The 13023-nt window shown below is 37.4% G+C and overlaps 1 protein-coding gene across 3 annotated transcripts in view; it reads right to left on the bottom strand.

Annotated features, from left to right (window-relative positions):
• LOC107695795 (zinc finger protein 385A-like) overlaps positions 1 to 13023 on the bottom strand; it is an 86460-nt gene that overhangs the window by 33921 nt on the left and 39516 nt on the right. For all 3 annotated transcript variants that reach the window (XM_016495843.1, XM_016495845.1, XM_016495844.1), the window contains exon 2: positions 2838 to 2983. In XM_016495843.1, the coding sequence (XP_016351329.1) occupies positions 2838 to 2983 (146 nt within the window). The remainder of the gene's footprint in view (positions 1 to 2837; positions 2984 to 13023) is intronic.

Genomic DNA, 13023 nt, shown 5'->3' with positions numbered 1-13023 from the left:
GTAAAAATCGACGCGTTTCAGAAAGGCGGGGCATAGAGGAGAAACAATAATGTACAGTATGTGGAAAATAATGTGTTTTTTGAACCTTAAACCGCATAAACACATTTCATCACACCAAATACACAAAATAATGTTCTTTTTAGCAACATCATATGAGCCCTTTTATTAATCTATTCGACCTAACAGATTCATTACAATGAATCGCATTTTCCAGTGCTACATATGACAGAGAGAACTTCTTGGGATGAACTGATTCAGTAGACTCAATTTCAAACACTTTCAAACAACAGTATATATGAAAGGGTACATTTGATCATTATCATAAGTTCTAATTTAATTTATTAAAATTCTGCTAAATTAATAAATAGTAATAAAAATAACCATTTTTATATTATTTATTTATTTTATGCATTTGGCAGACGTTTTATAAACAATAAAAAATGTATTATAAAATGAATAAATATAAATGTAAAGTGAAGCTAGGGTTCCGTTCTGTGTATGCTAATCTTTCATTTTAAATCAAATCATATTCAAATGTCAAAACGTACTTTATTAAATCACACAACTGATGACTGTTTAATACCTCAGTAGAAGCCTATATATATTACAACCTGTGTGAGGGAATTCTTGTAAATGTCAGCATTCCATTAGGCGATGGCGTAAACACTGCAGTGTCCTAGAGAGAGGTCAGCCTGTCCTTCCAGCCTCTCCAACATCGCCCCCTACTGGGCATCAGGAGAATTTCCCCATCAGACATCTGGTCACTCTCACATTGAGTCTTTAACCGTTGTGATTAATAGCCTGCTGCAATGCTAAAACTGCCTCAATCTAAAGATTACCGCTCAGTGTCTGAATATATAATAAATGGCGTTAAGTACAAGAGACAGTAGTTAAGCTCTTAGATTCTGATTCTTTCACGAGCTCATGCATATTTCTAAATATTTAAACATCCCTTGGCTTTTACTAAAAAGATAATAATGTGGCAGAATTGGAAGGCAATGTGTGATGTCGATTTATTGAGCTGGCATGGGGAGAGTGTTTTTCCTTCTCAGCGTTACGAGACTGTGCCAAAGGGTAGGCCATCTTTCACACTGGCAACAAGTGCAGGCAAATACAGGGAATTTTAGGAGAGAGAATACATACAACAGACAGTTCAGACATGGCTGGATCCCATGACTAACCTTTCCCATTCAATTTGCTGACCTGCATCCTCATTTACATAACAGAATGCAATCTGGGAAATGTGCAGAACAGTCTCGGAGTAAAAGTGCTGAGAGAGTGAAACGACCTGCATGCTAATCAAAATGATTAGCTATAAGTCACGATGACATGAGATAACTCATACAGTATTACACTGTCCGACGGACAGCAGTCAGGCAAATTTCAATATACAAACAAACCAGCTATAATATTTAAGGTTATCTTTACATAATCAGATCCCTACTTGAAAGTAATGATGAGAATGCATTAATGTATTACAATGTAATAATACATCAGACCTGAATGGTGGAGGGGAATATTTTCAGGAAATATTGACTTAAAGGAATAGTGCACATAAAATTAAATTGTCATCATTTACTCACCATCAAGTTGTTCAAAACATGTATGACTTTATTTTTTTTCTGTGAAACATAAAGTATATTTTGTAGAATGTTGGTAGCCAAAATGTTTTGGTGACCATTGACTTCCATTGTACGGATAAAAACATTTCTCAAAATAACAAAATAACATTTATGTTCCAGAGAAGAAAGAAAATCAGAGGTTTGGAATGGCATAAGGGTGATTAAAATGACAGAATATAAATGTCTGGCTAAACTATCCCTTTAAATATGGCTTTAGTAAACTTTATGATATTTTTATGTGCTTTAAATAGCTTGACAGTTACAATCATCATCCTCTCATCCCTCACTGCCCCCCCCTTTTGTGTTCCACAGAAGAAAAAACAATAATAACAACAAGGATCTGGAATTACATGAAATTGTTTACATTTTTGCTTGCTTTTAATATTATACTTTTTATTTATTCAATTATATCTGAATATTTAAAAGCCATTTCCTTTGTTATGATTGGTTTAAATGTTTGAGGTCAGAAAGATTTTTTAATGTTTTTAAAAGAAGTCTCTTCTGCCCAGCAAGGCTACAATTATCTGACCAAAAATACAGTAATATTGTGAAAATTATTACATTTTAAAACAACAGTTTTCTATTTTAAAAAGTTACTTATTCCTTTGATGGCAAAGCTGAATTTTCAGCATCATTATTTCAGTTTTTAGTGTCACATGATCCTTGAGAAATCATTCTAATATGATGATTTTGTGCTCAATAAATATTTCTTATTACTATCAATGTTGAAAACAGTTGTGCTGATTAATATTTTGGTGTAAACTATGATGTTTTTTTTAGCATTCTTTGATGAATAGAAAGTTCAAAAGCATGTATTTAAGATAGAAATAAAAATAATTTGATCAGTTTAATGTGTCCTTGCTGAATGAAAGTATCAGTAAAAAAACGGTAGTGTATTTGTCCAAGTGTATTTGTTACAGAATTTACCGGAAATAATGAAATAATGTGGGCCCTGGACAAGTTAATTTGATCTGGTAATTCAAGATCATTTATGTGTAACTTTTCATATTCTGTTACTGTATTTTTTTAACTGACAAACTTTCCAATAATGTTGTGACATACTAGGCAATGACCTTTATAGACACTGTGTCTTATCTAAAGCAAGTGGCTTGAGGTGACCCAACAACACTTTCCATATAGCATAATTTGTTCTTTTTTCAGAGTAATGCAATAATGCAGCACTGTTAACAGAGGTTTTCAGTGGCCTAATCTCACCGTGTTGAAGTTGTGGAAGAGCCCAACACTGTGTGGAGGAGGAGTCTCCATTGAAAACTGTAGGAAGGGCTTCATATCCAGATGAGGCTGGATGACTGTGGGGGTCCGCAGAAATGTAGGGACAGCCCCTGTTCGGTTGATGCTTCCTGCAGAGACAAGAAAAAAGGAAGTTTAAAAAGCCGAATGCACTAATTCTTACTTTAAACTTTCCAAATGAGCTTAGAATCCTGTCACCGGGTTAAATTTGTAACATCAAGCCTGAATAAAGCGCCTTTGCTCAAATTCTGACTTTCATGCTTTACAGAGGTGAAACATGGAGGCTCAGAGGTGGCTGTGCCGACACATTTTTTGTCAGCACAAAACTCATCAGAGAGATGTCAACCTTTGGTTATGAAACAGCCCCCTCTATCTCTCTCTTTCTGTCTCCCAATCCACGTCACCGAGTCTCTGTTCCCTGGCAGCCTGTCTTCTCTTATCCTTTACAGCCCGCGCAACCTCTTGCATGAGACCGTGCGAGGACCCTCTCATCAGAATTAAGCTTTAGCGAGCAGTTACTTTAAGCTGCTTAATTTCTGCTGCTGGATTTTCCTTGCCTCAAATTCCCTGCAGTCTTAAATCTGTTCCCTTCTATCTCTCTTCCTCTTCCTCTTGCTGCCTGTCTCCTTTTTAATCTTGGATGATTTTTCCTTCTCCGCTTCTATTTCAAGATTGCTCGTCAAGCCTCTACTCTCACCTGATTTCTCCGGCTCTTCCAAGCGCAGTTGAGATGGTTTCCTGACGTAGGAGACGTCATGAGGTTGTGCTGCAGTTGGGGCTGCTGTGGGCACACATGTCAGGATGCGCGGGGAGAAAGAATGAAGGAGAAATTGAGATTGAGAGATATGTGGTCTCAGCCTGGCTACAGCTGTTCCTCCTGCTCTCCTGCTGCAGCCTCAGGCCTGGACGAGCCCTGGCATCATTAACTCAAATTAGGCATGCACGACTCCTCACTGGCTGCACAGCACACAGGGAGATAAAGAGCGAGGGAGAGAAGGAGAACAGCAAGAATAAGGAGGCAGACTGGTTGTAAGATTGCTGGTGAGAAAGTGAGAGAGAGAGAGGGAGAAAGTGCCAGTGGTCGCTTGTGGGCACTGCTGGTCCCTGATGCAATGCTCAACAACTGTCACATGACTCACACTCTAAATACTCCCTTTTCCTGCAAACAGTTCTTTTCAAAAGTGCCGCAGTGTGCCTTAAAGAGACAGTTCACCTAAAAATGAAAAATGTGCAATTTACTCATCCTCAGATGTTGTTATTTGTTCCAAGAGACACGAAAAGAAGACAGTTCCTTTAAGTATATAGTTATCAGAGGATTTCAAGCTCCAAAAGAAGACACCATAAAATCATAAAAGCATAAAAACACCATTAAAGCACAATAAGATATCAAGAAAGTGATCCTTATGACTCATTCACTGTATTTCAAGTCTCCTGATGCCATATACACTTAAATTCAAACCATTATTTACTGCCCTTCATCATCACCACAGCAAAAATAACACATTCTTTTTAAATTTATGAGAATGTTTTACATTTATAAGAAAGATTTCTGAAGTCATGTGACACTCTAGACTGAAGTAATGGCTGCTGAAAATTCAGCTTTGCCATCACAGGAATAAATTACATTTTAACGCATTAAAATATGAAATAGTTATTTTAAATTCTAATAATATTTCATCATATTTGTTTTTACTGTAATCTTGATCAAATAAATGCAGCCCAGGTGAGCATAAGAGGCTTCTTTCAAAAATATTAGAAAGCATTACTAACCCCAAACTTTTGAATGGTGGCATTTGTTTATTAGTAACTACAAATCAACATTTAGTCCTGAACTAGCTAGCCCATAAAAATAAACAAAATGTTAAAAATTTTAATAATGTAAAACAAATTACAATTTTCAACATTCTGTCTATTTTATTTTGATGTTTATTTAATATATATTGCTATTAAAAATAATAATAAAAACATATAATCAGAGTTTTAAACTGTTTTAACAAATATTGTAACAGGGTTGAAAGGGGAAGAAAAGGAGTTCTGTAGAGTGAATAAAGAATAAAACTGCTCATATAGTACATGATAATGTAGATTCCTTGCGTCACATCTAAAATTCATATTGGCATGCCATGTTTGGTTACTATGAATGCAATGCGAGCTTCATTAAAGAATATTAATGAATAGCAACTTTTAAATTTTAATGTTTTTTAAACCTTTGAAAACCATTGTCACTATGAATGTAAGGTGATTCAAACAACAACAAAAAAGGAAAAATACAGTATAAATAATGACATAACTTTCATTTTTAAGTGAACTATCCATTTAACTGGCTAAAAGGAAAGAGTTTGTCTGAATGGCACTATGCCCCTCAGCCACATAAACAAGTCTAAGCTCCAATGTACACCGTCACTCCGTGTGCTTGTCACTGCAATACAGTGCTGACATAATTCAGGACATGTGTGACTGATCCAACGAGAGAGGACGAGAGGACCCAAACCCGTTTAGTCTGTCCACATGCCAGCTGAGGAACGGCACAGATTTGTTGACAACAAGAGAAAGATGTAGAGAGAAACACAGGGGTAGCAGAACACGAAAGCACTCGAAGCGTGTGGGGGACAGTTGTCCTTGCAGCAGAGTCAAAGTGTGTGTGACAAAACACCACGGCCAGCATGCATAAATCAGGTCCAGTCTGCTTCCTGCCCCTAGTGTATAATTACCTCATTAAATTAAAGAACACTTTTCAGGGCCCGGCTCACACTGTAAATCATTGTGACAGGGTAAGTGCATGTGAGTGTGTGTGTGTCATGCGTTTATAAAAACGGGAATAACATCTCATACTTACTGCTCAGATAACGTATGGCACTTTAGCACATCTTCCATGAAAAATAAACCAATAAAGACCAGCACAATGACATCTGAGATCACTGGCTTAAAACAAGCGTGTTGATTGGACACTACAACCTACCAGATCCTCCGCTGACAAACAAAGTACCTTGACGATAATACCAGTGGTCTTAACAGCCTCATCAAGCCCATGTGGTGCAGGGGGAGATGTTGTTCTGCCACTGTATCTGAGTCTGATTCTCCTAACAAGCTGCGGGAACCTGATCGGGCTGGAGAAGGGGGCGGAGGACCAGGCTTTGGTAGTCGTTTAAAGCCAGTGACATGCTAGGAATCCTGCAGCACACGCCGGGCCCGTAATCACCACATTTAAAGATCCTGCGGTGAGGGGGTAGCCAGGGACCGAGGGACAGCCGTGCATGGGGATAAAGGAGCTGGTGTGAAAAGAATCTTTGGGAAGAGGATTTGGGAGAGAGTGATCCAGGGCTGTGTGTATATATGGGAGAAGTGCGGGAGAAAGAGTGGGGGAGGAGGGGTTTATAAATAGAGAGAAGGGCATGGGAAGATCAAAGGCGAGGGGAAGCGATTCAACAAACTCAAATAATTCGGAGCCTGTTTGGGCCTGATAAATGGAATCTCAGGCATGCTTGCCGCTCTCTAATACTGAAGCTTGGCAATCCTATTTCTTAGGCCGTGCGTTTGCCATTTTCTGAGGGCTGGCGTAATTGTAAGGAGCGCAGGGGGAGATAAGGATGAAATGGTTTGGAGATAAGGAATAATCATGATGAGATCAAGGCTGACACAGCTACGGAAGGAAAGGAGGGAAGATTTTTGTGATGGCTGAAAAATAAAAGGATGTTACCGTCAAAACATGCATAAGGCACTGAGCTATATCTCATTAGCTGGCCAGTCACCTTCAAACAGGGAGGTCAGTAGTTTAATTGGTTGCAATGGAAGAGAAATTGGTGACTTGGTTTCTTCACGTGCAAAGAGGCACCCAAGGAAACAGCACAGCGTTTCTGGCCTCAGGCTGCTGTCCTGGGCAACATTATTGCAAATCTGAATGCATACAGTATGTATGGGGTACAAATTGGTCTCATTAATTTGCTTTGATTTTTGCTGAAATCAGTTCACTGTAGTAAATACTACTTTAAATGATTACATAATTTTCCCCATTACAAAAAAAGTGACATTATTTATAATCATGACACTCAAGAAGTAACATTATTTTGCAGCCTTTCAACAGCATGATGGGAAAACAAGTAATATATAAACTTGAAAAAAATGTGTAACATGGATTATTATTTTAATTTATACATATCATACATTCAAATTTAACTGTTAAAAGACATTTCCCATATTTTGTAAAATTATTATTATTATTATATTGGCTATACTGGGCAACAGGGTTGCAAAGGTAAACTAATAACAATGAGCTTTGGGGAAATATAATAATAATAATAATAATATAAGTTAATTATTACATTTTATAAAGGGTTATTATTGTTATTATTTTATACATTTTAAATTAAACTGTTTTAAGACATTTCTTACAGTTGCTAAGAGGGCTCAAAAAAATTCAAACCACAAATAAAACAAGGAAAAATTACTAATTAATTTATTTCAAATATCCTGTTTTGCATCCTGTCTGTGGAAAGTGCCATATACATCATTCATACAAGTAAAAACAAATGGAATACGAGTGAAGAATTAAGGGGTGCAATGGTTACAACAGCAAGAAATGAGAGAAAGGTTAAAAGAAAGAAGAGGATGGCTGGCTTTGGACGAATACAGATGTCCCCTGGCAAGCAGCAGTGGCCCTAAACAAATTGGAGAGAAAGAGAGAGAGACTGAGAGAGAGCCAGGGTCCCTCAGAGCCCCTCACTGAGCACCTGTCGTGCAGATGATCCAGAGGAGAGTGAGATTGGAGCAAATGCAGATTAATGAGATGAGAGATACAGATAGACGTTTAGTCCCCTCTGAATCCACCGCTCTCTGTCTGTCTCTCTCTCTCCAGCTCTGTGTACTTTAATCATGGCCATCCTGATGAGCTTCAGATTAGCACCATTAGCTGGGGAGTAACTAACCAAAAGTAGACCTCAGGCACCCACAATCACGTGAGCGTAAAGGATCGTAAAAAAAAAACCCATTGTATGTAGACTTCCCTAAATTACAAGAATTATGAATAACGTCCCTTTAAAGGGCACAAAAATGACATTTGGAATTTGTCCATAATTCACTCGCAATTTCATTTGGTGCAGAAATTGCTCCACTTAAGATTCAATGCATTTCAGGTGCAAAATGTAAATTATTATTTTTATATAAACATTGTAAAAAGTCACATTACACAAAAAGCCCAGATCTTTCCTCAAAAAGCCACCTGCACTGCATATTCCAGAACACAAAGTGCTGTGTAATTATTGCTTGTATTACAGCAGACAGGTGCCATCTCCTTCAACCATCAAAAGAAAGCTATAAGCTGGAACAGTTGGTGTATATTAGAGAAAGTACTCAGCATGGGACAAAAACGTGTTTGTACGTTTTCATTATTTTGCTTTTGAATGTGCAACTCCTCAGATGTTTTAATTATTAAAGTATGCGGCGACAGCGCAGCACACTGTGTTTGCAATTCATGATTATGTGTTGCAACAGCTTTTTAGACACAGTTTTGTGTTACATTTACATTTGTTTATACCACATTTGCGGAGAAAAAAAGTAGGCTAGGTATATGCACTGATTTTTTTCAATATTGCCAGTGACAGTTTTGTCGTGCACTGCTGATGCCTGTGCATTTTTTTTGCCGGGGAGAGATTTAATTAGCTGAAATCTAAGAAGGCCAGACAAGACAGTCTGGTGATAAGGTCAAGGTTTGTCTTCAACTGTCTACAGTTGTAAATTAGAAGGAAAACAATCAAATCAGCTTTCCAACCAAAATTCATCAGAACTCATCACTTCTGCTATGGAGGAAAAAAATAAAATCACACGCTGTCTCCAGTAAACTAATTTCTTTCTTTTCATTCATCTGTATGCTGACAGACCCGTCCGGTCGGAGACCTGAGCCTATGTCCTTCCTGTCCTCAGCTGTGACCAAGGCAGCAGAAATGGCTCATTCATTTTACCAATTTAGGTCCAATTACTGTGACGGCAGCATAGCACTGCTCGCTATTCCAGTCCCGTCTCAGAACGGCAGGGAGAGACAGCCTGCCCTCATCTGACCGCCAAAGCAATCCACCATCAAAACCAACCTCAGGATAAAAACACACACAAACACAATCTTATCATTGAAACTCACAACCACAAATGGCTTATTGGTTTTACTGCATAAAGAAGTGGCAACAGCAATACGGTAAAAGACACAACATGCATCTGCTATGTGATGCTTCCTTAGCATAACCAGTCACGACTGTGACAAACCAAAAAAATAAAAATCTGCCGATTGCTTGATTTCTTTATCTGTATTGGCTCTTTTAACAAAGTGGCACATTCAGTCAGAATTTAAAGCTAGAACTAGGCCTATAATTTTTTTTCTCTCTTAAACATTTTATACGCCTCAATCCAGTGAGTGGCTGGTCACCAGCCACCTCTCTAAGCCACTGGCTGGATTTCATCACTGAGCACATGAAAGTGGCTCGAGGTCTGTGGAGAGAACTACTCATTAAGATTCTAATTTAATTAGAATAAACACACTTCTTGATGCTTCTACACTTTGCCTGGCTTCCTTCAGCCTAAACTCAAGTGCGTCAACAAATATGAGAGAAAAAACATATGCATAAAGCTCAATTTACCAAAAACTGACTACTGCAGTTTCACAGTCCAATGTCAAAATGATAAGAAATGAATAAGAGCCAATGATCTTGTCATGTCTGGAATTAAATATTAGCATACTGCTTATAGTATACTGCCTACTATTGGCTTAAAGTGACATATCATGGAAATCTGACTTTTCCAGGTTTTAAGGGCTATCCCCGGTGCATCTACCAACCATGGAAACGTGAAAAAAGATTAACCCAGTAACTTTGTTTTGGTAAGCCTTTTTCTGCAAGCGTCTGAGAAAACGAGCGCGTCTGATTTCGCTCCCTTGGTGACGTGGCAAAGGGATCTCATTATATAAACATGCGATTTATTTCCCAGCTGTTTACCTTCACAGACATAACCGACTGTTTTTTGAAACTCGTGTGTTTTTAACATAAACTTGTGTGTGAATGAGAACTTATTTTAGTACTCACATGCTGTGACAACCGCTTTCTGTCCGTTTGCTTCGGATGTGTGCTCTCAGAAAACCATTTATAAGACGTTTAAACTAATATGGTTTAAAACGCATGATTTCAGCACGATAAACATGATAATCAGAACCAAAACAGATGTTTTTTAGCAGATACGAGCTGTAACAGCACAGCTCTATTCTGGAAAATGGGGCGGGGAGCAGCAGCTCATTTGCATTTAAAGAGACAGGCCCGAAAAACTGCTTTACAAAAAAACTGTGTTTCTGCTTCCACTCAAAATAGGCATTTTCAAAATGATATAATAAATGATCTGTGGAGTATTTTGAGCTGAAATTTCACAGACACATTCTGGGGACACCAGAGACTTATATTACATATTGTAAAAAGGGTCATAATGTGTCTCCTTTAAAATAGTATGTGAAACAGTAGGCAGTATACAACGCTTAATGTTTTAAATGCACTGTATGCAGTCAACGTATAAAGCATAAGCAATGGAATGAGACAAGACTTTATAAGAACAATAGCTGCATTTAGAATGGAATGCTAGCATACTATTTACTGCATACTGTAAAATATATACTGTATTTTGAATAATGTTATTTTGATAACATTACATTTCTAATGTATACAAGCACATTGTCTATGTTTGGAATGGAATATAAACTACTGTGCAGAATATGAGGTCAATGCCAAATATTTGTTTAAAACTAATGTGTGAAACCATGTACAGTATGCAACAGTACATGTTTTATATGTATAGTCCAATGTATAAAGTATAAGCAAAGGAATGAGAACCAAAAAAAATGAGCATGACAACTCTACAAGATCATTGGCTATGTCTAGAATAGAATATTATCATACTGCTTACTACATACAGTGTGAAACGTTAAAAATTAAACATAACTTAGAAAACCCTCTAAATATTTTATAATAGTTACACTGTCACATGACTTCACTATTTTGCATGTAAAAAAAAATATCATATTGGAAATAACACATGTGGTTACTTTGCAATTTTCTAATTTTTGGCGAATTAACGAATTAAGGATAAGATAAAACCAACCTCAGGATAAAAACACACACAAACACGATCTTACCACTGAAACACTTGGCCACAAAAAATAAATAAATAAGCATTTATTCTTATTATCAATGTTTAAAAGAGTTGTGCTGCCTAATACTTTTATGAAAATATTTTTTAACATTTTAATATTTTTATGGATACATTTTTGTTAGGATTCTTTGATGAACAGAAAGTTGAATAGAACATTTGAAATAGAAATTTTTGTACTTTCATGAAGGTCTTTCATGTCTTTACAGTCACTAACTATTGAGTAATACAATGCATACTTGCTGAATAAAATTTCTTAAAGTTAAAAATACTGACCCCACACTTTTTAATGGTAGTGTATATTGAAAAGAATATCACATACTGTGCACAATGTACACGCTGCATACAACAGAAATAGTATGAGCAGTATGCTAGTATGCTACAGTATTCCAAACATAGCTTATGAGTATAGAAGGCAATATGACTGTCTCATCCCTTTAAAAATTACACATGTTAAAAGCTGAACTGATTCTCTGCTGTTACTGGAACCATCTGGCTGCGTCACATGCTATATTTGGCCACAAGGAGGTGCTACTGTGACCTTTCTTGTTGACCCTTCCACAGATATGAAACAGGATATAAATCCCTTTTATCCTTTTTTCACAGCTCTTAATCAATTAGTCTCCCCTTCTCTATCTTTAGGCCCTGTAGTATCAACCCCTCCCAAAGAGCTTCTGATGTTAAGTAGATGTTTTGCAGGGAGATAAAAACTTCTCCCCAACTGCATGTGCTCAGCACTTTCAAGCACAGCCTGACCATCATGCCTTGCTATATGAGCCACGTCTGCGGTCCGTGTGTGCGTGCTGAGAGTGAGGTGAACAAAGAGATGATTGACTGTGATAAGCCTCCAAGACGCTACAGCGGGAGGCCAGTATGAGCCCCAGCATGTCTGACATTAATCCCACACATCATTCCTATACAAACATGCATAAACACACATTCACGGCTGTGCACTTCCACTGCACGATGATCTGTCTTGGCTGAATACTAAGAGAGACAGAAATAAGGTTACAAGGAAAAAGTGTGGAGCAGCTAAATGATTTGTGTTTGTGTGTGTGTGAGAAAGAGAGACCGTAAAAGAGATGAAAACAGATCAAGAATGTGTGTTCGGTCAGACCTGTCATTTAAAATGTCACCACAAATTATACGCCTGCACCATCATAATGGCCCAAATGATATTTACGGGCACTATAATTTCAGTATTTATGTTGATTTACTCCAACCTGAATTATAGATTGGGTTGTCGTGTGCGCACATATTTAGGAGGTCACCATATCAGTTCAAATCTAACCACAGACTCTAAATTAGATTAAATCAAAGCGGGTGTTAAATGAACTTGTGTTGAATAGGGATCCGTCTGATTTAAGCTCTTCTGTAAATGGACACAGACAAACCAGCCCCCCTCACCTCAACAAAGCTATTTTATATGTAAAGAAAATACTTGCACTAGTTTCTTTGTAGCTTGAAAAGTTAAAGTTTCAATATAACTAACCAGTTTTCAGAATGGTATTTTGACTGGTAGTCTACACACTACTTTTTAGATGTACTACAAGCTTCTAAGAGTAGCTCAACTACATTTATGCTATATACAGGTGCATCTCAATAAATTAGAATGTCGTGGAAAAGTTCATTTATTTCAGTAATTCAACTCAAATTGTGAAACTCGTCTATTAAATAAATTCAATGCACACAGACTGAAGTAGTTTAAGTCTTTGGTTCTTTTAATTGTGATGATTTTGGTTCACATTTAACAAAAACCCACCAATTCACTATCTCAACAAATTAGAATATGGTGACATGCCAATCAGCTAATCAACTCAAAACACCTACAAAGGCTTCCTGAGCCTTCAAAATGGTCTCTCAGTTTGGTTCACTAGGCTACACAATCATGGGGAAGACTGTTGATCTGACAGTTGTCCAGAAGACAATCATTGACACCCTTCACAAGGAGGGTAAGCCACAAACATTCATTGCCAAAGAA

The sequence above is a fragment of the Sinocyclocheilus anshuiensis genome, unplaced genomic scaffold (genome assembly GCF_001515605.1).
Source record: "Sinocyclocheilus anshuiensis isolate Anshui unplaced genomic scaffold, SAMN03320099.WGS_v1.1 scaffold234, whole genome shotgun sequence".
Lineage (NCBI taxonomy): Eukaryota > Metazoa > Chordata > Actinopteri > Cypriniformes > Cyprinidae > Sinocyclocheilus > Sinocyclocheilus anshuiensis.
This window is presented reverse-complemented; position numbering and strand designations above follow the sequence as displayed.